Source organism: Salvelinus namaycush, chromosome 31 (genome assembly GCF_016432855.1).
Source record: "Salvelinus namaycush isolate Seneca chromosome 31, SaNama_1.0, whole genome shotgun sequence".
NCBI classification, from domain to species: domain Eukaryota; kingdom Metazoa; phylum Chordata; class Actinopteri; order Salmoniformes; family Salmonidae; genus Salvelinus; species Salvelinus namaycush.
The window spans coordinates 41,100,723-41,125,545 of NC_052337.1; the positions used below are offsets into that span (position 1 = coordinate 41,100,723).

General features: G+C 42.2%; 1 protein-coding gene across 1 annotated transcript in view; it reads left to right on the forward strand.

Moving 5' to 3' along the window:
• LOC120025697 (adenomatous polyposis coli protein-like) overlaps nucleotides 1-24,823 on the forward strand; it is a 56,055-nt gene that overhangs the window by 16,496 nt on the left and 14,736 nt on the right. The window contains exons 2-8 of the mRNA XM_038970269.1: nucleotides 4,385-4,537; nucleotides 18,667-18,751; nucleotides 18,891-19,083; nucleotides 19,562-19,670; nucleotides 19,866-19,982; nucleotides 20,289-20,372; nucleotides 22,027-22,107. Of these exons, the coding sequence (XP_038826197.1) occupies nucleotides 4,403-4,537; nucleotides 18,667-18,751; nucleotides 18,891-19,083; nucleotides 19,562-19,670; nucleotides 19,866-19,982; nucleotides 20,289-20,372; nucleotides 22,027-22,107 (804 nt within the window). The 5' untranslated portion in view covers nucleotides 4,385-4,402. The remainder of the gene's footprint in view (nucleotides 1-4,384; nucleotides 4,538-18,666; nucleotides 18,752-18,890; nucleotides 19,084-19,561; nucleotides 19,671-19,865; nucleotides 19,983-20,288; nucleotides 20,373-22,026; nucleotides 22,108-24,823) is intronic.

Sequence of the window (24,823 nt, forward strand, 5' to 3'; positions counted from 1 at the left end):
CCCTGCTCCCCTCCTAACCTCCGCCCCGGTCGGTGGTGTGACCTTCAGGGCTCTCTGACCTGCCATTCCAACCCCCCTCATCACACCCCGTCACCCCGCTCCCTCCCTGGTCTGCTGTCCTGTGCCTGGGGCTCCCACCAGCACCCCTCACAAAAAGAGCCCTAATTGAGTCGGCCAGGAGAAGCAGCTGTGCCACAGAGCTGGAAGCCAGCCAGCCAGCATCAGTCACTGCAGAACCAACCACGGAAACAGCAAAACAAGGCTGGCCCTGGTCTAGCTGCCAGGTGATTGGCTGTACCGGGTGATCATGTGACCGGGTGCTGGCTGGATGAGCTTTCAACGTCTGACACAGTTGACGGAGATGGGATGGAGAATGTCACTGCTACCAAAATGGGGTAAGGTTTCCCTTTCTGTGATTTTTTTTTTTTTTTTTTTAAAAGACCCCCCTCTTCCTGGAGAGAAGTTTTTTTATTCTGTCTGTTAATGGGGATTAGGGGCAGGCAGGGAGCTGCTAGTGTGAATAGTGAGGCATAGCCACTAAGCCTTTTGTTTTGATGGTTGGTTGGTGAGAACGAGAGGCAGGGAGAGGGAGGAAGAGGACGGAGGGTGTGGGGGATGTGCATTCATTGCATGTATCCTCTCTACTCTCACTTTATCATCGCTGCAAGGGCTGTGTGTTAAAAAAATGGCCTGCATTGTGCTTGAGGAGGAAAGGAAAACAAGTAAAGGATTGGGAAAATGAGGTGAAGGAGAACCTGCTCATGGCCAAATGCCCAAAATATCAGTGCTGCTGGTGTGTGTGGTGTACTAAGATGGTGGAGGAGAAGAGTGGGCTGGTCCTTGGATTCTGCTGGTTAGCCTAGCTACCAGTTATGCTCAAACAAAGCAGACATGTCAATGTGGCTGTGTGATGCTGTCTTTCTCTGGATGCTGTAGGGTTGCTATGGGGTTGGTTTGTCGGTGGTTGTTTTAGTCTGTGTTGACATCGTCATTGGTTAATCCCTGGTTGTATTGTGCTGTGTAGCGCCGGGTTAGTTGGGCCAAGTGTAGGCTAACGCCACTAAGTGGCTGCCTACTGTTTCTTTGTGGTGTCAAGGGAAGGGCATTTGACGCTCTGCAGCTGACTGCAGGGTTTTTCTGGTCTAGCTATCTGCTTAGGGGGTATCCACCATACAGTGTCACACACACACCCTCGCGCACACACGCAGAAAACCTTATCCATCCAGTGTAGTGCTACATTCCGTGCCAGTGTCAGGCGAAAGGGAAATGTGAGCGCCTGCCTGGTCGTTTTATCGTGTCAAGATGGAATCCTCATTTGGAGAGAGGAAGGCGTTTACACGGTAGGTAGGATGCAGAGAGAATTGGCTCTGAATTGGAAACCATTATTGATGGACCTACACAAGGTGGATCTTTTTCACTATTCATTTTAATGCACCAGCAAGCATCAACCGGTAAAATGTAGAATTTGTTCAATTTAAGCAGGGGATGCATTTGGAGAACATTGATGCAATATTCATGAGGTAGTAAGAGGCAGTCCTCTTCTTCCTCAGCCCCCTCTGTTGTTCTTTCATTCGCTCTTTCCCCCTTTGCTTCTCCTTGCTCGCACCCCCTTTAAACCCTTTGTATGCAAAATTTGTCAGGTTTATATGGTAGTGCTATTAGCGGTTTGCTTTGTTCAATGTTGCTTTGTTTTCTCTAGTGATATTACTGACTGGTTTTTAGTGGGCTGAATTCTGTGGGGGCATAGCTAAGTATGCAGAGGGAGTGGACATGGTAAGATTCTAGATTTATTTATTTTTTTACCTACAAGCTTTGTGTGTATTGTGCCGATGGGCATTAGTCATTGTATTGGTTGGTTGGATTATTTATAAAAAAAATAGCAGTGCGCATCCATGGACTAACCTACTTAATGCACACTAGTGTTTCACCTAGAAGGGAATCAATGTAGCCTACTAACCTAATTAAAATCTCAGTACATTAGCCTAATATCTACAGGAAATAAATGACTAAATCTTGAGGCTATAACAGTGTGTACATTATGGGGCTGTACGGTGAAGTAGGCGAATATGGAAATAGTGCGATGATGCAGATGGGCCTAATTGATCATTCGATTTAGAAACTGATTTGGATGTTGATGTAATTGCTATGCAATTATGGAACTGGAAAAGGATAGGCAATAACTAGTTTTCATTTGCATGCATTCAGTTGTGCAACTGACTAGCTATCTTCCCCATAGAGGCGTGTGTCGTTTTTATTACAGTTTGTATAACTATCTGTTAGCCTACCTTCCTATCTAACACAAACAGCTGTATTCACTATAATATAATAGTTTTAATGTTAATATGACACTGGGGCACAGTGAAACGATCATCCCAGCATTGCAACCTCATGATCCCAGACACCTTCAGAGTCAGCACTATACTGGCTGTTAAATTATGGTGATGATAAGCGCTCTCTTTTTTGTATTTTTATGGAGGAGGCTGGAATTGAATCTCCAAAATGGCCGCCAATTGAAATACCTCGGTCTGCATCTGCAAACAGGGGCATGTATTGTCTCACCTGCAATTCTCCCCTGTATTGTAAAAGCATGAAGTGGCAGTGTATCAATAAAATAAGAAAAAAAATGTCCCTCCCCCGATCCAATTTTGGTGATGGTGGTGTTTTAGAAATGTGTTTTGGTTACCCCTGCGCATCAGCCAGTGCATTGACAGAATTCACTGGGTTGTTCTGGAATGTTCTTCTCTGCCCATCCTGTGTATAGGCTCCATCCTAGTGAGGGCAATATTGACATTTACAGACTCACTGCCCAATCAACCCAGTCTAATTGACTCGCTGAATTCAGTTGGATCAGCATTGGAATTGCTTGTCTTGTCTAGAACTTTGTCAAACAAATCATTTTAGCCTCGGGAACCAGAACAATGTTGCAACCAAGACCATGGTTCAGAATTACTAATAGGGCACTGAAGTTGCTTTGATTAGTCATTGTCGACCAGTGGGTGATATAGGCAACTGTGTAGGCTAGTCAGTTAGATCTACGCTGTATGCTTGCAGCTGAAGCCTTCTGCCACACACAACTGGCAAAGGAAGAGATCCCAAAGGCTTACATGTAGGCCTGCATGCCAAGGCCATTGCTGATATCTAACATGTCACTGATAATTTAGTAACAATAGAGTGATACATTTTTCCACCGCAGTGATCTAGTTACTACTCGCCCGCTTGCTGCTTCCCTCCACCCTCTCTATAATGGATGATCTAAAAATACAAACTTTTCCTCAGCGAGACGAGCGAGTGCCCCTCTGTCATGTTGAGTTGTCTTCATGGGCCTGTGTGGCGCGCGAGTAATGGTGTTCCCCTAGCTGCCGACCCCATCTTCTGTCTTCTAGATCTCATCTTCTCAGCTGATTTCGGCAAGAGCGAGGTTAACACATTAATAAGCCTGCCTTTAAATGTGGCCTAGTTGGAATGCACTGTGTGGTATGTGGTCTTTAGTCTCATACATCAAGTGTATAGCCTACATATTGGCCCTAAATTGCACAGATTTTGACGTCAGTGGACATGGTCTATGTTGTATGGAATATCAATATCTAGTTGTAGAATCTGCTTATCGTTATGATATACGTTTTCTATTTAATTAGATAGTACCGCTTATGGCCGTGTCCATTGAGAATGGAGTGTATGTCATGTCCGTGGTATTTGGCAATTAACACTTGACAGGTGGGATGGCACCGTTCTGCTCTGTCTACTGCTGCCCTTCTCATAATTAGCCCATCACTTTCATCAAGTTTCATTTGTTCAAAATCCTAGAAGGGGTGAAAAATGCAATAAAGCAAAATCTGCCCGGGCGTGAATTGTTCACAAGTCTAGTGTTTTCCAATCTGTGTGTATGTTAGAATTGCTCTTATCTCAAAGCCGTATCAGGCATTTACAATTCTGATTGTCTAGATCTGACCCTACTTTCTCAGAAATGTTTAATTGAATCTTGCGTGATGCCTTTTTATTTTAATACGATCCACTGCTCTCTTACTCTGAGCTACGTGCTTGGTCCCTCGCGACTGGCCCTGTCAAGGCTAGCCTAAGTCCTGCCTGTGTAGCAGAAAATAGCTTTAAATTATCATCTAGGCTAACCATTGACATTTATTTACCATGGAGCTATCAATGTAATGGTGATGGGTTATTAAATCCTTGATAAATTCACTATTTTCTCTTGTGAGATGGATATTAATTGACATTACTTGTCATGATCACTCCTTCACCTCTGACTGTAATGCAATTTTACACATCAATAAAAATGTAGGCCTATGGATTAATGGCGATTAGGCAACATCTGTTTGTTTGGCGGAGCTGAAAAAACCTTAATGGTCGTAATGTGCCCTCGTCCTCTTAGGTCAAGAGGTAGTCCAAGATGGCTGCAGCATCTTATGATCAGCTGCTGAAGCAAGTGGAGATACTGAAGATGGAGAACTCCAACCTTCGACAAGAGCTTGAGGACAACTCAAACCACTTGACCAAACTGGAGACCGAAGCCTCCAATATGAAGGTAAAAGGCAGAAAACAGATTTTCGATTATTTACTAAGAACCCATGTTTGTTCATTATGGCACAGTGTAGCAAAACATTTTGCAATGTAAAATGCAAACAGGCTATATTGGATAAGTGCAGATGACAGCCTTTCTTCTTACCTAGGACCCTATAAAATTAAATGCTAACTACAAAGTAGCCTATGCCTACTTTCCAGATTTTTTATTTTTTTGCATCAATCCATTGCCCATTTTATTATTTTTTTGCTAACTCTGCAATCACATGAGTGCAGCAGCAACACTGGCCTCTTCCTGATGCTCACTTGCATTAAAGGCTAACTTCACCCAAAAATTGACATAAAATCCCAGAACTCAAATGCTTTTTCTGCACTAACCACTGATCTGTCTTTCACGTCTATGACAATGCCCTTTTGTTTACAAATTTAGCCACAACCATGCATAATGCACATTCCTTAATAATGACTAACTTCTTATAGCAGGCATTATAGAAAATGAACACAGGTCTCATAAACAATCTCAAGCACAAGCCCACGTGCTCGTGAGTAGCCAGCTGATCTTTATATTTCAAGTCTAGCCAGCTTGGATCTATTTGCTTGCAAACAAGGTAGAACAGTTTAATTGTAATGAACACAACCTTCTGTCCATCTCCAACTGTTTGATCATCATGCTAGCTTGTCCACTTTGTTCAGATGTTGAAATCAAGTGGCCTTCCTTATTTCTCAGAATGAGAACGAGTTGCCAATTCCTTTATGTACATTTTTTTTTGATTTTCCATAATCAATGTTCATTGATGCTCCCGTTTTAGTAGGGTCTGCTCTTTGTGCAATTTGACGAGTTGAAACATAAAAAGGATATTGCTTGGAAAAGGTTAACCTCTCCTCTATTACGGTAAAATGTCTCAATGTTTTTCGGTGTCCATATGATGGATTATGTTGGACCAAACCGCAAATACCGAGTTGAAACTGCTTGTTAGAGAGGAAGACATGATCTTTCATCTGTGTTGTTGAGAGTGTCAGGGGCTTGGTGTCTGTGTGAGGGGGAAGGTGCACACAGCACAGAAGGAGCGAAGGAGACGAGGCCAAAAAGACATGAGAACAAGCGTACGTAAAAGCTCAAAACGAATAAAATAAAAACTGTTGGAATATTGTTCAAAAACATACATTCTAATTAATTGAATTAATTTCATGTGATGCCCAGCCCTATTTACTAGCTGTAAGATCCTTGTTTTCTCCGTCCTTGTTTAATCAATTCCTCTGAAAGCTCATTGGAGGTCCAAGGAATCTCCGTTGATCCTCTCCTCCAATGCACTTTGAGGTGTTTTGACACAAAATTTGGTTACTGACACTTTCGGAGACAACCTACGTCTGTTCATGAGAGGAGCTGCCATCCTGAGCTAGGCTGCTGAATGTCTCGCTCTCATACACACACACACACACACACACACACACACACACACACACACACACACACACACAGAGTGGTTGGATGTGCCAGCCTGCTTGGTTGCGTAACTGGATGATGTGACCTGGCAGGCTGAGGATACAAGAGGTGATTTAACTCCCAGGGCTTTTCTCTTCTCACTGGAAGATTTTGGTTCTCAACAGTCTTTGCCAATGTCTTCTACCCCACAATGCACCCCTGGGTAGTCAGTGGTGCCACCTCACATTAGGAAGCACTACTCTCTTACATGTAGCAGTGAATGTAGTCGGGAAACACACTCCAATATACTCATCTCCTGATAATGCATTTGTAAGAAAGAGGGACAGTCAAATTAAAACAAGAGAAGGAAAGTGGATGTATTATGGTTTAGTTGCCCAAATTGTACCAAGGCCATTTTTGTTTCTCAGGTAAAAACTCAAATCTTACTGACCCTGTTTCTCCACACAACAATATTGAGCATATTATAGGGCAGCTGCATGATAAGAATGGGGATATACTCCCCGTGGTCATGTGTGTGTGTGTGTGGCCTGAAACGCTTATCATAATGTACTATATGAAGATACAATACTGTTCTGTGTATAGACCTACTAGTTTACACACATTGTCTGGGCGTTATGGAAATGTTGTCTAATGTTTATAGTAACCCAATATGACCGCCCATTCACTACTGCCATATTTTCTTGGATGCAAACAGCCGACAGTAGAAGATTACTCCATGCATTATTCATCCTAGCCAATTTACACGCTAGTAGCCTATATAATGAATCTAGCCACCCAGTCCCTTTAGCAGGGAGGAGAGGGAGCTTATCAGGACCTTTATCTTCCAACTTCCCCCACCTGTTTTCGTTTCTTAGAATGCGTCCCAAATGGCACCCTATATGGTGCACTACTATGTGCCCTGGTCAAATGTAGTGCACTACGGTGCCTTCTGAGAAGTATTTTCTAATGTAATTTTTTTTTGTTACATCCTGAAATTTAAATTGATTACATTTTTTGGGATTTTGTGTCACTGGCCTGCACACAATACCCCATAATGTCAAAGTGGAATGATCTATGTTTTTAGGCATTTCTACAATTAATAAAACATTTAAAGCTGAAATGTCTTGAGTCTAAGTATTCAACCCCTTTTGTTATGGCAAGACTAAATAAGTTCAGGAGTAAAAATTTGCTCAAGTCCCATAATAAGTTTCATGGACTTTGAATATCCCTTTGAGCATTCTGAAGTTATTGATCCACCATCCAAAGTGTAATTCATTTCACCCAGTCACTACAAAGATACAGCCGTCCTTCCTAACTCAGTTACCAGAGAGGAAGGAAACTGCTCAAGGATTTCACCATGAGGCCAAAGGTGACTTTAAAACAGAGTTGAATGGCTGTGATAGGAGAAAATTGAAGATGGATCATCAACATTGTAGTTACTCCACAATACTAACCTAATTGACAGTGAAAAGGACACCTGTACAGAATAAACATTTTCCAAAACACGCATCACGTTTGCAATAAGGCACTAAAGTAATACTGCATATGATGTAAAGAAATGTCTGCATACAAAGTGTTATGTTTGGGGCTTCTCTAATGCATTTGGCTGAATCATGTTATTTTGGTATTTTTTTAGGATCCCCTTTAGCTGTTGCAAAAGCAGCAGCTACTCTTCCTGGGATCCACATGAAACATGACATAATACAGAATATTTATAGGCAACAGCTCAAGGACAGAACTACATAATAAAATATTTAAAAAAGTAGCCTACATATTAATACATACACAAACTATATAGGTCAAATAGGGCAGAGGTGTTGTGAGGTGTTGCTTTATCTGTTTTTTGAAACCAGGTTTGCTGTTCACTTGAGCAATATGAGATGGAACGGCGTTCCATGCAATAATGTCTCTATAATACTGTACGCTTTCTTGAATTTGTTCTTGATTTGGGAACTGTGAAAAGACCCCTGGTGGCATGTTATGGGTATGCTTGTCATCAGCAAGGACTGGGGAGTAAAAAAAAAAAACAATAAAAAAAACGGAATAGAGCAAGGCACAGGAAAAATCCTAGAGGAAAACCTGGTTGTCTTCTTTCCAATAGATACTGGGATACTAATTCACCTTTCAGCAGGACAATACCCTAAAACACCAAAATGTATGGGAATACTTAAATGGCTGTCTAGCAATGATCAACAACCAATTTGACAGTTTAAAGAATCTGTAAAAAAATATATATTTTACTAGCCAGGTGTGTAAAGCTCTTAGACTTGCTCAGAAAGACTCCCAGCTGTAATCTCTGCCAAAGGTGATTCTAACACTCCATGGATGGAAGGCCTATCAAGTTTGTATTCACGGCCAACATGTCCCTAGTGTCCTACGTGCCAAAGAAAGGGGTGTGAATACTTCTGTAAATTAGATTTCTGTATTTCTAAAAACATGCTTACACTTTGTCATTATGGGGCATTGTGTGTAAATCCATCCTTAAAGTATTAATTCATTTTTATTTCATGCTGTAATAAAATGTGGAAGTCAAGGGGTATGAATACTTTCTGAAGGCACTGTACATGGGCAATAGGGTGCCATTTGGCACGCAGCCTCAATGTGAATGAAAGAGAATTTGGCTGTGCAGCGATACCAACTAACCAGCCAGCCCCTCAACCTCTTTCTCACCCCAGAGGCAGGCAGCGCTCCCTGGGTTGGCTTCAGTATGCCAGTGCCTCCCTGGAGGACGGATGGTGCTATACCATGCATGCTAATGAGGAGATGACTGGCTATGGGGGCTCCCTACTCCCTTGCCCATGAAGTAGACTATCTTAAAATAAGACATCTGTTTTATCCCCCCACCCCTTCCCCAACAAAATTTAAAAAAGAAACCTTGCACTTGTCTTTTCCTGCTAGTACTGACTTTGCCGATTTTAAAGTCTTTATGATACTTACTGTGATTGTCTCACTTAGCTATTAAGATGAATGCACTAACTGTAAGTCGCTCTGGATAAGAGCGTCTGCTCAATGACTCAAATGTAAGTAAGGACAAGATTGCGTATCCTTTCCTGAATCCCAAATCAACCCCTAGCCTCTATCCTTTTGTGTTGATCTGACAGGATGGGAGTAGGCTGGTAGTGCCTATCTTGCCCTCTGATAGACTGTGGAATTGTTGCCATATTGCTTACACCAATCTAATCCTCTCCGATCTAATCAAATGCCTAGATCATGCGGGCTAAGGGTTGATTTGTTATTCAGTCTGAGAGCTTACTGCTTTTGTAGAGCGTTTTTGCGATGTTGCCTTTCCATTTCCTTGTAATAATAGCGTGTACGGACTCAGCATGTAGGGACTTGCTTTGGTATATTTTTGGTACAAGCTTAGTCAGTCATTAGCTATTAGTCATTGCTAGGGAGAGTCTTGCAGTATGTGTCATCAGTCTTACTCGCAGTATCTGAGACTGTCTACACATTTTCCAGTATCTTTGGATCTGGGTGGTGGTTTGCCTCTCTAGAGTCTTCCTCTGTTAGTTGTCCAACACGGATGAAACAACCTTTTATCTCAGTAGGTTTTGAGCTGAGTTTGGGGTTTGCCTCAGTCTCACTGTTTGGTGTGTGTGAGTCAAGTTGTCTGCCGGCTCTACCCTTAAAGTGGCACATTCAGCACTTAGCTATCTATTAACAATTCACTCGATCAGGTCCGCGTAGTCTGTCTGCTCTTGCGCAAATGGAAAATCCTGCTAACTCAGTGAATTTAGTAAGCCTAGGGCAATGCTACCTGCTACTCTGCAACCAGATATTTCACACTGAGGGGAAAGTGGCTGGCGCACCCTTTTGTGTAGCTGCAGATACAGTATCAGCCTGGGTTTGGCTTAGGGATTTTGAGGAGATATTAAATAAGAAAACGTGTTAAACAGAAATGGTAATGTTTAAGTAATTATCACGGTTGAGCTAGTCTCCGTTCCATGATCTAGCCAGACATTGATGCTGTAAACGGTTAATGAGTCACATTTATTCATTGTATAATGTGGATAGCAATGTCATCACCTGTAAAAGAGAAGACATTTTATTTTATGGTCGCACGCCGACAGTTGGTTTAAGTGCGCAAAACCTTTTATTTTGTTAGAGCTCTTGTGATTCAGTTCAGTTTGTTCCTGTTGCAACTTCCAGTGTTTATTGTCCCCCACGTTGAAATCTGGGAGGGGGACTGCATCTGTCTCCATCCGCTAGTATGTTCGTTCGTTTGTCACATACAATATCTCAGACAACACTGGCCCGATTTTGACTCAACTTGGGTGAACGATGCTTCTTACCGTAGAGATCCGTCATTTACAAAATTAGGGGGGTAATCTGCATAATTCGTGGGAGATATGTTTACTGTTGCCTTGTTTTCCTGGCTTATTCTTCACTTGATAATACAAATCCTCACTCTGGCAAGAAAACACACCATCATATGCGTCGTCACTGTAAAATCGAACCACTGGGCCAACTTCACAATAATCTTTGCACTTGGTGCCACAGCAGCATTCATTGTTGACCTGTATTGTTCTTATGTCCTTCCTGGACTATATAGCGCCGTAGTGTGTGCGCCTTGGCGAGAGCAGGCTATTGCATCCTCCTTACTAAATAGGGTTTAGCCTAATACTTGACCTAGGCTGTAGTAAATTAAGTGTTTTGTTGGTTAACGGTAGCCTAATTAGTAAAATCAAAATGACTGTTTTGCAAAGATTCTGCATATCCTAAATAGGGGGAAGGGATATAATTTGCAACCAAGTGAGAAGTATTAGGCCTGTCTTGTAGTAATATCACCTCCATAGTATATCCTACCGGGGAGAACCCCTGTTGAGATCATAACTAATTAGGTAATTCAAGGGGTGGATAATGTTTATGACTAATGGATGAGATTACAAACAGTCTGCCTTTTCCCCTGTGGTAATCCAGTCTCATATTCATCAGAAACAGTATCTTCCCCCGTGGCATGTTTAGAGCACGCTTTTACACACACAGACACTGCTGCTTCGGAGGCGCTCCCTTCCCTCTGCACCTCAAAGAAGGCAGGATGTCTTTTTTTGTTTTTTGTCTCTCCCTTCCACACATTGTATCTAATGAATGTGCCTCTCATTTCCTGTCCTCCAGCCATTTCCTCTCTCCTCAGGGCCCAGGGGCTCCAAAATGCACCCTATCCCCTTTAGAGTGCACTACTTTTGACCGGGGCCAATAGGGTTCTGGTCAAAAGTAGTGCACTATGTAGGGAATAAGGTGCCATTTGAACAGTAGTCCCTATACAGTGCACTAAGGTGCCATTTGGGATGCAACCAGGCTCTCACAGCTGCAGGGAGACGAGAGCACAAACACCACACTCTTCATCAATGAGCACAGAGCAGGCTTCCTCTCTTTCCTACCCACCAAGCCAATTACACACAGCACAACGAGCTCCATTTTAGTTAGATAACTATGGTTACAAACACTCACACAATTTGAACTTATAACTTATGCAGCCTACTTAACATAAACCCTAAAGCTTTAGATAAGTACTACACCTAAAAACCTTCATTCATGTTATCCTGTATGTGGAAAGGAATTCTGTTGTGTGTGCTATATTTTAAGTTCCTGGCCGAAGGTTTCTGAAGAAGTTGGCTGACTTAAAAATCCTTGTGACAACTAGTGGATCATTCCCAGTGACAACTTTCAGGCCAGGGCTGCATCCCGAATAGCACCCTATTCCCTACGTAGTGTGCTACTTTTTTTTTTACCAGAACCATATGGACCCTGGTCAAAAGTAGTGCACTATATAGGGAATAGGGTGCTCTGTGGGACGAAACCCATGTTCAGGCAGCTGTGTCCAGATGGGGGAAGGAATAATTTCAGTTAGTGACCGTGTCCTGTCATGGCGTATCAAAGAGTGTGGCTTTGATTCTCTTCATGTCATGTTCTATCAAAGGAACAGTCATAAGATGACTCTGCAATATGACATCATCAAAGGTGTGTGTGTCTTCTAGGGCTGACCCCAATTAGTCGACTTGTCGATTGTTTGTTCGTTAGGCTGTTGGTTCGACCGAGATTGTTTTAGTCGAGCAGTAACACACACACAGTGAACTAATCCATTGCGGAGGCCTAGACTAAAAGCCAATTTATGCTTGATTCGAAAATATGGCCGGAGGCTCCATCTGGAGGGTGTCAAATCGAGCTCTGTACTGCATCGCCATGCGCCTCCCAAATCTTTTAACAATGCAGAGGGCTCTGTATAGCTCCACATTGAAATTATTTGTTGACGGTAGGTGGGGGCAGTACATCCTTTATAAACACAAACTCACTTCCTTGATAACACCTCTGCACTGCTCTGCGACGCACAAGAAGTATGAATGCCCTGACTTCTGCTGAGGCCGTATCACCGTTAATGCTGCATGGCCAAAGCAGACGTCGGATAGACCATGCACCCAGATGCACAATGCGCTCTCTCCCACCAATTTGTGCACATTCATTGTTTCATAACTTTGTGTGAATTGTTTGCGTTTTGATTGTTGGTGTATATAAATTCCTCATATACATATCACCAGTTGTACATTTACCGTTAATTCCTATAATTTTGTGCAGGACCCAAGTTAATAGTTGATGGTCTGTCTGCAGCGAACTTAAAACATTCTATGTGTAGCCAATGTGACTTATGGGATATTTATTATCAGGCAGCCATTGTGTCTTCACAACATAGTCTAATAGCGCCACTAGGTGGGTTGAAACCGTCTTACACACAGTTCCCAAAACAGACAGGTTTTTATGATTCAAGGCTTCTTAAACACATATCTTGGAACTTAACTTCTCTTGGGTTGGGGGCAGCATTCGGAATTTTGGATGAAAAGCATGCCCAAATTAAACTGCCAGCTACTCATCCCCAGAAGATAAGATATGCATATTATTAGATTTGGATAGAAAACACTCTGTAGTTTCTAAAATTGTTTGAATCATGTCTGTGAGTATAACAGAACTTATTTAGCAGGCGAAACCTCGAGGACAAACCATTCAGATTTTCTTTTTTTGAGGTCACTCTTTTCAATGAGGTTTCATTGGGAAACCAGATTTCTAAGGGACCTTCTTGCAGTTCCTACCACTTCCACTGGATGTCAACAGTCTTTAGAAATTGGTTGAGGTTATTCCTTTGTGTAATGAAGTACGGCCATCTTGAAGGAGGGTCACTCGAAGTGTCCTGTTTGTTAGAAGCGCGTGACCAGAAAGCTAGCTACACTTGGTTTTAATCCTGTATTGAACACAGATCATCCCGTCTTCAATTTGATCGATTATTTACGTAAAAAAATACCTAAAGTTGTATTACAAAAGTAGTTTGAAAGTTTTTGGCAAAGTTTACAGGTAACCTTTGAGATATTTTGTAGTCACGTTTCACAATTTGGAACCAGTGTTTTTCTGGATCAAACGCGCCAATTAAATGGACATTTTGGATATATATCGACGGAATTAATCGAACAAAAGGACCATTTGTGATGTTTATGGGACATATTGGAGTGCCAACAACAGAAGCTCGTCAAAGGTAAGGCATGAATTATATTTTTATTTCTGCATTTTGTGTCGCAGAAATGGTGCTAACTCAGATAATAGCGTCGTTTGCTTTCGCCGAAAAGCCTATTTGAATTCTGACATGTTGGCTGGATTCACAACCAGTGTAGCTTTAATTTGGTATCTTTCATGTGTGATTTAATGAAAGTTAGATTTTTATAGTAATTTTTATAGTAATTAATTTGAATTTGGCGCTCTACATTTTCTCTGGCTTTTTGCCAAGTGAGACAGTAGCGTCCCGCCTAAACTCAGATTTTTGGATATAAATATTAACTTTACCGAACAAAACATACATGCATTGTGTAACATGAAGTCCTATGAGTGTCATCTGATGAAGATCATCAAAGGTTAGTGATTAATTTTATCTCTTTCTGCTTTTTGTTACTCCTTTCTTTGGCTTGAAAAATGGCTGTCTTTTTCTGTGACTTGGCTCATACCTAACATAATCGTTTGGTGTGCTTTCGTAGTAAAACCTTTTTGAACTCGGACACTTTGGCTGGATTTACAACACGTGTATCTTTAAAATGGTGTAAAATACTTGTATGTTTGAGGAATGTAAATTATGGGATTTCTGTTGTTTTAAATTGGTCGCCCTGCAGTTTCACTGGCTGTTGACGAGGTGGGACGCTACCGTCCCACATACCCTAGTGAGGTTAAAATTGTTTTGAAATGTTCTGACTTGGCTAGTTACACAAGTGTAAAATCCTTGGGGACCAGATTCCTTTGAGAGTTCTCTGGAATCCTGTGGAAATTCTGTGTTTTTAATCAAGATTCAGACGGGAAAATTAAGCTTTTCCAACCAACGAAAAGCTTTTTAACAAAACAGATCTCTCCATTTTTCTTTATTTATCCTAGCCATTTTGTCTAAGTGATTTTTATTTGTATTTTTTAAAACTAATTTCTCAAGTCTTATTTCTGGTCTACCATTATCCTAAAATTACTCTAAACAAATCTATGGTGATGTGGGTCTCTTGTTAAGTATAGCAGTTAGGATACTTCACTCGTTAGTCTCGTAGTCTAAACCCACCATCCTCCACGTCCGCCTTCCCATGACAACATCAATGCTTTTTTTTCCCATATTGTGCATCACGTGTGTCGTGATATTTTTTTACATCTCATTCTCACAAGGACTTTTACAGTCAGTATAGTACAAAAGCAGGACATGGCCTAGCTGCTCTCTCCCACCAACACACACGCACTCTCCCTCCTCCACCTAGGCTCACATGCCAACCAACAACCAAACCCCAGGGCCTTGTGGGAGCCCAGCTCAGATGAAACGAGAGCCTGATGAGATTGAGACAACCCGGTGTGCTGTGCTCGGACTCTGATGGGTACTTTTACAGCATCGATTTCCGTTACTTGGATTCTATAGAATGACCTTTTTAAAAGCCTGTATGTGTTGTAGAGGGAATGCTGCAGCACTGATTACTCTGCAGGGATGCCCTCGTCATATTCTAGCCGGTCTCTCTGTTGGATTTATTTGTGTGCGAGAAGGGTTGGGCGGTATCCAGATTTTCATACCGTTCCTGTACCATACCTTTGGTATACGGTATTACCGGTAGTGCACAGAAGTGGCACTATTTCATTCCAAACGTAAAGAAATAAACATTGACGTACAAAACAAATTTAGGCAGCAGGGATCTTGATCCGGGAGGGGATTGATGGTCTCTGCTGTAACCAAGAAGCTTAATCTTGCAAGCGGAGTACCTGGACATAGCCCTTAGCCGTGCTATATTGGCCATATACCACAAACCCCAAAGTGCTTTATTGCTATCATAAACTGGTTACCAATGTAATTGGAGCAGTAAAAATAAATGTTTTGTCGTACCCGTGGTATACGGTCTGATATACCACAATTGTCAGCCAATCAGCACTCCGGGCTCGAACCACCCAGTTTATAATTGTTTTTATCGATTGATCTGGATTCTCTTCTTGGCCTTTCATATACAGTCAGCTAGTAGTCAGCTGTATTCTATTTACGTTAGCAACAAAATGTTTGTCACCCCCGATGATCTGGATAGCGTGGTTCTGCTAGGAACTGGTGTGATTCAGAATAGAATGAAGGGCTCTTTATCATATGATCCCAGCCTGATAATGCATTCGTTGTTTGATGCGTCTGGACATCTCACACTCTTTAGAGTGAGAGTGAATGCATCGCACAGCCTGGTGTGTGTTTCGTTTTCTGCCATCGTTGCGCTCCAAACAAGCCCAGCCCTCCTGTCAGACCCTCTTTCAGCCCGCTCCTCGACGCATGAGCTTGGGTCAGAGGTCAACGGGTAGAGGTCAGCGGACACTGACCCTCCGTGTCATCTGTTGGGAGTAAACTCTTCAATGTAATGCAGCTGGATGGATGGGGCCTCTATCTGCTCTCTGGCTAGAGACAACCAGGGTGGACGGAAAGCCCTGTTTCCTGAGGGGGAGCCGCGTTGTCACCCGACATGTTGTCGGACATCGCTCCTCTGCTCTGACACTTCGCTCTCCCCTCACTCACCGCAGGTCAGGAGACTACTCTTTCTCTTCCACTTAAAAAATGGCATATCCAAACTATAAAGAATCATTCTACCTGGAAAGAAATGTGTTGTAACTTTTGATGAATGACCTGCAACACAAAATTGCTGTTAATACAAGGTCCAAACTGTAGTATGGACATGCTCGTACCCAACCTCTCGTTCGTTATGCTGTATGATTATAGGCCTAATAGTTTTAATGCTGGACTTATTATTCTCCTCTAGAAGTATGCCATTTCACCGCTTTTAGGTTCATTGTGGTAAGTCCTCCTATAGCAAGGGAGTTTTCTACACTAATGCCAACTGATTATGGACAGGACAGGTACTCTAACAAACGCTGGCATAGAGCGTTTTAGATCTTTTATAATGAGGTGTAGGCTACATTAGGTTGTGGGTTCATAGTTCCATTTTAAAATTGGTCATTAACCTATACTGGATCGTTGTCCCTATACCGGGATGGTTGATGCTAACGTGCGCTAATGTGACTAGAATGATGTAACAGCAAACTTTCCAGGACGTAGACATGTCTTATATGGGCAGAAAGCTTAAATTCTTATCTAACTGCACTGTCCAATTTACAGTAGCTATTACAGTAAAAAAATACCATGCTATTGTTTGAGTGCACAACAACTTATCAAGACAACTGGTTTGATAGGTTCACCTCTGAAGGTAAATAATGTACTTGCATTCAGTAATCTTGCTTTGATTTGTCATCCTGAGTCTCCCGGAGATAAAATGTAGCATCGTTTTGTTTGATAAAATGAATGTTTATATTCAAATGTAGGAACTGGTTTCTACAGTTTGAACCCCTGCTTTCTCTGGCTCCACACCCACCCCGCCCGGCGCATCTAGATGTATGAAAGTTGGTGTATACGCTAATGATCCATCATGTATGACATTCCTGGGAGTATGTAAACTTTCATTTTGTATTACCATATCATTTTTGTATGTTCTCTGTAGTTATGTACTTGAAAGTGTATCAATTGACCTATTCGGCACATTTGAGCAGACTTCATAAAAAAAATACTGTGCAGTATTGCAATGCTTCACTGGCTCAATCTGCAACTTTGCACACACACTGCTGCCATCTATTGGCCAACATCTAAATTGCGCCTAAACTGCAATATTATTTCCTTTCTCTTGCATTTCAAAGATGATGGGGGGGGGGGGATTTTAAATATTATTATTATTTAAAAATATATATATTTTACAGATCTAATGTGTTATATTTTCATACATTCATTTCACATTTCCATAAACCTACAGTGTTTCCTTTCAAATGGTATCAAGAATATGCATATACTTGCTTCAGGTCCTGAGCTACAGGCAGTAAGGCACAAATTGAAAAGGGTCCGATCCTTAAGAGGTTTAATGGTGCTTTAAGTACTAAGTATGCTGTTTTACACTAGGGTTTAGGCTACGTTCTTTAGAAAGAAAGCTTTTTATTTGTGGATATAGGCCTACAGCAAACAATACATTTCTTGTCGGCTACTGTATGTTTGTTGGCCTGTAATGTAATAAGACTAGAGACTGAGACTCACAACCATGCAGGGACCGTATCTGAAATGAAGGGAGATTATATCCATAGGGGGGGAAAACAGTGCTCAAAGTGACCTACACGATGGCAGAAAAAGTTGACTATAGAGTACACTGAGACCTATCAGTCGAAAGAGAAGCATCCTCCCTTCAGGTCAATGCCACTATGGCATCAACGGCTTATTTCTGAGAAATCCATTAGTGGCATGCTTTTTAGGAGTGGAGACTGCGTGTCCGATCTACAATGTGGTACTACTGTCTGTGATCCATTAAACATGCTATCTAAGAAATGCACCTGACCAATTCATTAGATCTTATCCAAGAAGAGTCCTTTTTGTTTCTGAATAGCATCCACTTTGCTATGAAGTACCCCGCTCGTTGATGCTACTGTTGCACTTTTCTTCCTCCAAAGAGGAAAGCTCTCCCTCAAAGCCCTGACGTTATTAGATGCGTCGCTCTGTGAACCTGATCGTGATGTTGGCTACCGAAGGTCCATTCGTGTTCAGCTGGGCAACATCTAATTGACACACTGGTTGGAGAAGAGTGACTTCTAACAATGCGATCAATGGCTGGTCACCTCACTCCACAGCTTGGGTGAGATGAAAAAGGCTTAGATTAAAAAAACTAACTGGAGCCAGTCTGTAGGACTTCAGGGCTGTTTTAGAGGGGGAGAGGGAGGGAGGAAAAGAGAGGGATAAAGAGGGGGGGAGCTATTTGATGGCACTTCAAATGGACGTTTTTCTCCTCTCTTCCATCCTGTCCTTCAGGCAGGATCACAAACCACCGGCTCCTTATCTCTGGAATGAGATGGTGGGGGGTTGAGCCAAAAATAATATTTTGCACTGCAGTGTGTCAGGTTGTGGTTTTGATGTTTTTCAGGTGTGAAATATATATATATATTTTTTTGAATCAGATGTTGACTCCCCCCCCCCCCCCCCCACAAGCATATGTGTGTTCCTGAACTTAAAGAACATTGCTGTTCTTTCCTGCTTTGGAAAGATGTGTGTACATATCAACTAGATAGCGGTCATATAAGCCTACAAGATGTGGTTCATTGCTCTTTGTGGTTGTGTGTTTACGAACAATACATTAAAACCCATTTTAGTTTTTTCTTTGTTTCAGGAGGTGCTGAAACACCTACAGGGAAGCGTTGAAGAAGAGACTACCGATTCATCCGAACAAATCAATCTCCTTGAAAGACTGAAGAGTAAGCTTCTCAGCCAGAGCCAGGCCAATTGTAGGCTTATGTAGGACTATTGTTGCACACACGAAGTGGCAGAATTAGCTCACTGAAACACGAAGCTTCCATTTAAATAACCTACATTTTATGTTCCTTCCTCCTGTAGAAATTAGCCTGGATCCTAACAGTTACCCAGGGGTGACGCTAAGACCTAAGCTGCCCTCCATGCAGGGCTCAGGCTCTGGGCGGTCAGGGGACAGCAGCCCCAGTCCTAGCCATATGGGCTCCTTCCCCAGGAGAGGGGTGTCCAATGGGGGCCGAGACAGTGCTGGCTACCTGGAAGAGCTGGAGAAGGAGAGGTGAGCTTCTATTATAATAAATTGCAATATTTTGTTTATATACTGATTTTACTGGAACAGTGATATATTCACAGAATGTCTCGATCAGGTTCTAACTGATACCTTCCACTTGCATATGATGTATTTTCACATTTGTTTAAACGTGTTAAGTAATGCATTCTTGGCTATACACTGTGATTTACTGCAACAATATTCATTGGTGAGTAGTTTTCCCATCTCCCAGCCAAATCACATTACAATGGTGCAGCCTGAGGGCTGCAGCATTAGGTTGCATAGTGTATTCCCGGCATTAGTCACAGACAGGATGCATTTTTACTTGACTCTTATTCAGGACACCCTCCCTGTTTTATTCTAGTATTTCAATGCTGTATATGTATCTTTGAATTAGGTCTTTAAGTTGGTGTATAAATTCGGTCTGATTTCTGTCAGTGTTTTGTATCTTGGATGTCAATAGGTGTGCTTGTCTCTGTCCTGTCAGGTCTTTACTGATGGCGGAGCTGGAGAAAGAGGAGAAGGAGAAAGACTGGTATTACGCACAGCTGCAGAACCTCACCAAGAGGATCGACAGCCTGCCACTGACTGAGAATGTAAGTGTTTATTTGTCGTCCAGCATTATTAGTGTGTTGGGGTACTCTAGTCAAAAGCGATACAGAAATTGTATGTATAATCTGATGAAGATGAGGCGATGGTCAATTGGTCTCCTCTATGCATTAGATATGAGAAATCACTCCATTTCATCACGTGACTGATGGTTGTTTTGTTGTTCCTGTTTGCTTTTGCAGCAATTCTCCCTGCAGACTGATATGACCCGTAGGCAGCTGGAGTATGAGGCGAGGCAAATCAGAGCCGCCATGGAGGAACAGCTGGGAACCTGCCAGGATATGGAGAAGAGGGCACAGGTCAGGAGAGAGGGATGAGATGAATGGATGCAGGTACAGAAAGGGCAGAATATGGGTTGAGTCAGTGAGGATACACACACGCGTGAGCCGCACACAGGAAAAACAGAATGGTCAGACAGGATACTGACTACTGTAAGTGGGATAAGATGATGTAGATGGGTGGGGGCTGGACATTAGTAAATGGACTTAATGCAAGAACATTTGTCTCTGCCTCTACGTATGCTTTTATTCAGTCAGTGTTACATCATTGAAATATTTCATCCTCTCTGAGTGATCGCGTCCTGTAAATGTCGTGTTGTACTTCAGGTGAGGGTGGCTCGCATTCAGCAGATTGAGAAGGACATGCTGAAGCTCCGACAGCACTTACAGTCCCAGTCTGCAGAACCAGAGGTACGTCCTATACCAGCCTCAGACCCAATATACTAGAATGACAAGAACATGCGTGGAGGACATGTTCTACAACCAGAGAAGGTGTCGCCAGAAACGAGAGGGACATAATATCTCGGTAATTACATTTAGGGGCAGATTCTTGGACCCAGATTAGGTTTAGTCCTGGGGAAAAAATCATTGAAAGGATATTTTAGTCATGCATAATCTGGGTTTGGTAAACCCAGCCCTAAATCTATTTACCATGAGATATTCTGTCCCCTGTTGTTTCTGGCAGCACTTTCTCTGTATTCTGGCTACTGCCTGGCCTGTGTGGACATCTCCATCTCTACATACATGCTGTGGTTACAGTTTGTTCGGCTTTTAGTCATGTAAAGAACCAAAAGCTGCTTACATCTGAGTGTCATACCATATCGGAGTCAGCCATCCCATTTGCTGATATCTATTTAATCCTCCATGTTGTACTGGTGATAGCGACCCGCTTCCCTATGCAATGAGATGTGTAGCGTTTAGCCTATGGCCTACATCCCTGCATTACAGAGAAACAACTCATGGACATGGACTAGTGTACAATAATGCTTCGTTACTGATCCGATGTGTCGGTTAATCTATATTGAACACACTGTCCTCTCATCCAATCATTTTGCAGTGTTCTGCTCATCTCCTAAACAAGAGCATCATTTATTTACTGTGGCTCCTAAGAACACTACAATGCTGGAAGCTACTCTAGAATGTAGAGTTCCATCCAGTATTCCACTTTATCTCACTTCTGACTCTGATTCTGGGGGGTGAAATCAACCATAGGCTTTCTCTTGTTCTCTCTCCCCGTGTTAAATATGAAAAAGAGCTATTTTCCATTCAATTTAATTTGAAGTCTGCAGCACTGGACACATTAGCTGACCTAGTGACTGAGCATATGTGCAGTCAGTCAGTCAACCAGTGACCTACCTTCTGCTCACGTTGGATGCACAGCCAAGGAGGCAAGCCATAAAGTCTTGGTGTGTGTCTATGTGCATGAATACCATATTCAAGCCGGTGCACTCATGCCTGCATGCGTTTATTTGGTGGCCCATACAGTGTGTGCATTTATATGTCTGTTGGTAATTGTTTGTGTAGTTGGTGTGTGTATACTAGTCCCTCAGCCTGCATGTGTGCTGGCTCTCATGTGTTCCCTCTTCATGAGTGGATTAATCTCATTGGATACATTTAATATCACCCCCTCTGACTGTAATCCTGCAGACTGAGCGACAGTTTGTAGGTCAGGGATGAGGAATCCTGATGCTCCTGCAGCTGCTCTAGCTAGCTTAGTGACTGAACGCTCTATCCATCTCTCCATCGCTCTCGCCCTCCCTTTCGCGCACTCTCCCCCACTCAATTTTTCTTGCTCTCTCAATCTCCTTCTCTCACTCCCTCTCCTACTGTCTTGCACGCTCTCTCACTCCCGTTCCTTCCTTTCCCTCTCCGCCTGCCCTACGGTGACTGATTTCTATTTCCTCTTTGAACTGATTCTGCCTCTTCCGTCCTTCCAGGTGACGGATTCTCTATCCTCTCTGTTGACTAGTTCCTCTCATCCCTCATTTTAGCCTGCTACATTAATGGTTTGCTCCTCTCCTCTGTTGGTCTGACCCTTCTATCTGTCTTTCTTTCCCACCCACAGAGCAAGCACGACCAGGCTGGCCAGAGTGAAGGACCCCAGGCTTCAGGGGACAGTGGTGGGCCAAGTGCTGGGTGTTCTCAGGTAAGACAGTCTTACCTTCCATTCATACGTGATCGAAAATAATCAGCATTGTTTTATGGGATACAAGGAGATTTGTAGACTGACAACATTGATCCTGTACAGTCCGACTGCAATCTCAAACACAGATTGCTTGCAGTATTTGTGGTTAACGTTTGATGCATTCATTTGATTCTTTTACTCCTATTATGCTCCTGAAAATCTCTTCCGCCATTGGCCAGACTGGCAATGTTGGTTAGGGGAGTTCAGCTGAGCAATCGTGAGCTGCCTTTTTGGCTGTGCTTAGAGCCTCGACTTTCCTGTTATTTCTAATGATTTGTGTCTTACTTCAGAGTAGGTTTAATCGCTGAGGTTAAAGCGTTAATGCAGGGGTTCCCAAACCTTTTTGGCCCACGACCCCATTTTGATATATGAAAATTCTTGTGACTCCCAAGCATTTTTTAGATGTAATTAACAGCCAATGTTTACAGCCAATGTTTACGTTTTTCTTTGGGGCAATGGCAGTCAATTGCAAAACATTCTAACACTATTTCTGATTGTATTCTCAGCTAACTAGGGCTGACCCCAATTAGTCAACTGGTCAATTGTTTGGTCTAGAGGCTGTTGGTCGACCAAGATTTTTTTTTAGTTGCGCAATAGCAAAAAATGCCCATCTCAGTGAACTAATCCATTGCGGAGGCCTAGACTAAAAGGCTATTTATGCTTGATCCGATTATGTGGTGGGGATCCATATTAAAAAAATGTATTTAACCTTTATTTAACTAGGCATGTCAGTTAAGAACAGATTCTTATTTACAATGATGGCCTACCAAAAGGCAAAAGGCCTCCTGCAGGAATGGGGGCTGGGATTAAAAATACAAATAAATAAAAATATAGGACAAAACACACATCACGACGAGAGAGAACACAACACTACATAGAGACCTAAGACGACAGCATAGCATGGCAGCAACACAACATGGCAGCACAAAACAGGGTACTAACATTGTTGGGCACAAACAACAGCACAAAGGGGAAGAGCAAAGCAGCCACAACTGTCAATAAGTGTCCATGATTGAGGGGGTGACACAATTGCAGAGCCTCAGGAGGCATGCAGAGGCAAATTTGAGCTCCAAATGTTGTAACAATGCGTAGTACTCTGTATAGGTCCGCATTGACATTATTGGTTGACGGTAGATGGGGACGGTACATCCTGTATAAACACAAACTCACTTCCTTGACCACTTCCTTCACAACAGCACTGCTCTGCAAAGTGCAAGAAGTATGTATGCCCTGACTTCTGCAGAGGCCGTATCACCGTTAATGCTGCATGGCCAATGCAGACGTCAGATTGACCATGCAGTGCCCAGATGCACAATGCACTCCTCTCTCCAGGAATGTGCTCTCCCCGCCAATGTGTGCATTGTTTCATAACGTCATTGTGTGAATTGTTTGATTTGGATTGTTAGTGTAGGCTATATCACTTCCACATATACTGTATCACCAGTCGTACATTAACCGTTAATTTGTCATCTACAATGTTTGTTTGGTTATGCAAATTTCTGTTAATGCTTTCAATCTACTTTAATTCCAGTCTTACCGTTCTTGTCTGATAATTTTGATTAACCACATGACAATGATTTTGCGATTATGAAGACATTATTATAAATTAAATGAAACTGTTCCACGAAAATGTGCATATGAAAACCATAACTGGCACACAGATTGGTATAAATGGTGAGATAAATTGGCATTCCACAAGGTTGCCGACCCCTCGTGTAACCTATTACTGGCAACGTCTGGAGATTGGTTAGGTCAAGTTTTTTTTTTTTTTCTCTAGATCTCTGGCTCACTCTTGAGTCATTTGTTTTATTTCATCAAACAGTAAGCTGAAAGCACCAGACAAGCTCAATGCATATAGTTGATTTTTATTTATACACATAGGGTGTGTCTATATATAGAAAAATACTTGTTTAAAAATGTTGACCAATCGATTAGTCGACATAAGATCAGTCAACCAAGATTTATTTTTTTAGTCTGGGACAGCCCTACAACTCAATAGTCAATTGGAAATTATTCTGACGTCATTTCTCTCATCTCACCACCACTAATGAGATGGGTGTGCTTGGTGCATGTTGTTGGGTCGGGGTCGACAGTGCACACCTCATCTCTCCTATCACATCCAACCTGGATTTATATATATATTTTTTAATGTATGCAGATGAGCATTGAATCAGTGCACCGTGAGGGAGACGGCACAGTATTCCGGTTTGAGTCAGGAACCACAACGCCATTGTGAGGAGGGTTGAATATTTTCCCGTTATTTTACAAATGTTCTATCCCGAGAATAAATCACTTTCCTCCCAGGTAACCCGGTATTTCCCGCCAAAACCGTAAGTGTCATTCAAAAGCATTATAAAGCATATAAATAGGCCTATGTCTGGATTTGATTGAAAATTCAAGCCTGAATACATTTTATGAGCCCCATGTTAAAAACATTTAATGAGCCCAAGCCCAAATGATTGTGCCATTATCCAATACATAGGCTATATGATATATAGGCTACAGCACATTACGCACGACAGAAAAACATAAAAGTACATGGCTATAGCTATGCTCTATTGTGTAAATAAATATAACAAGCTCCAGTAGGCTAGTCTTTGTGAGTGTGAACTGTTACTGTATTGTACTGTTACACGTACTGGAATTACGCACCTCGTTCAAACCATGATAATGCAGC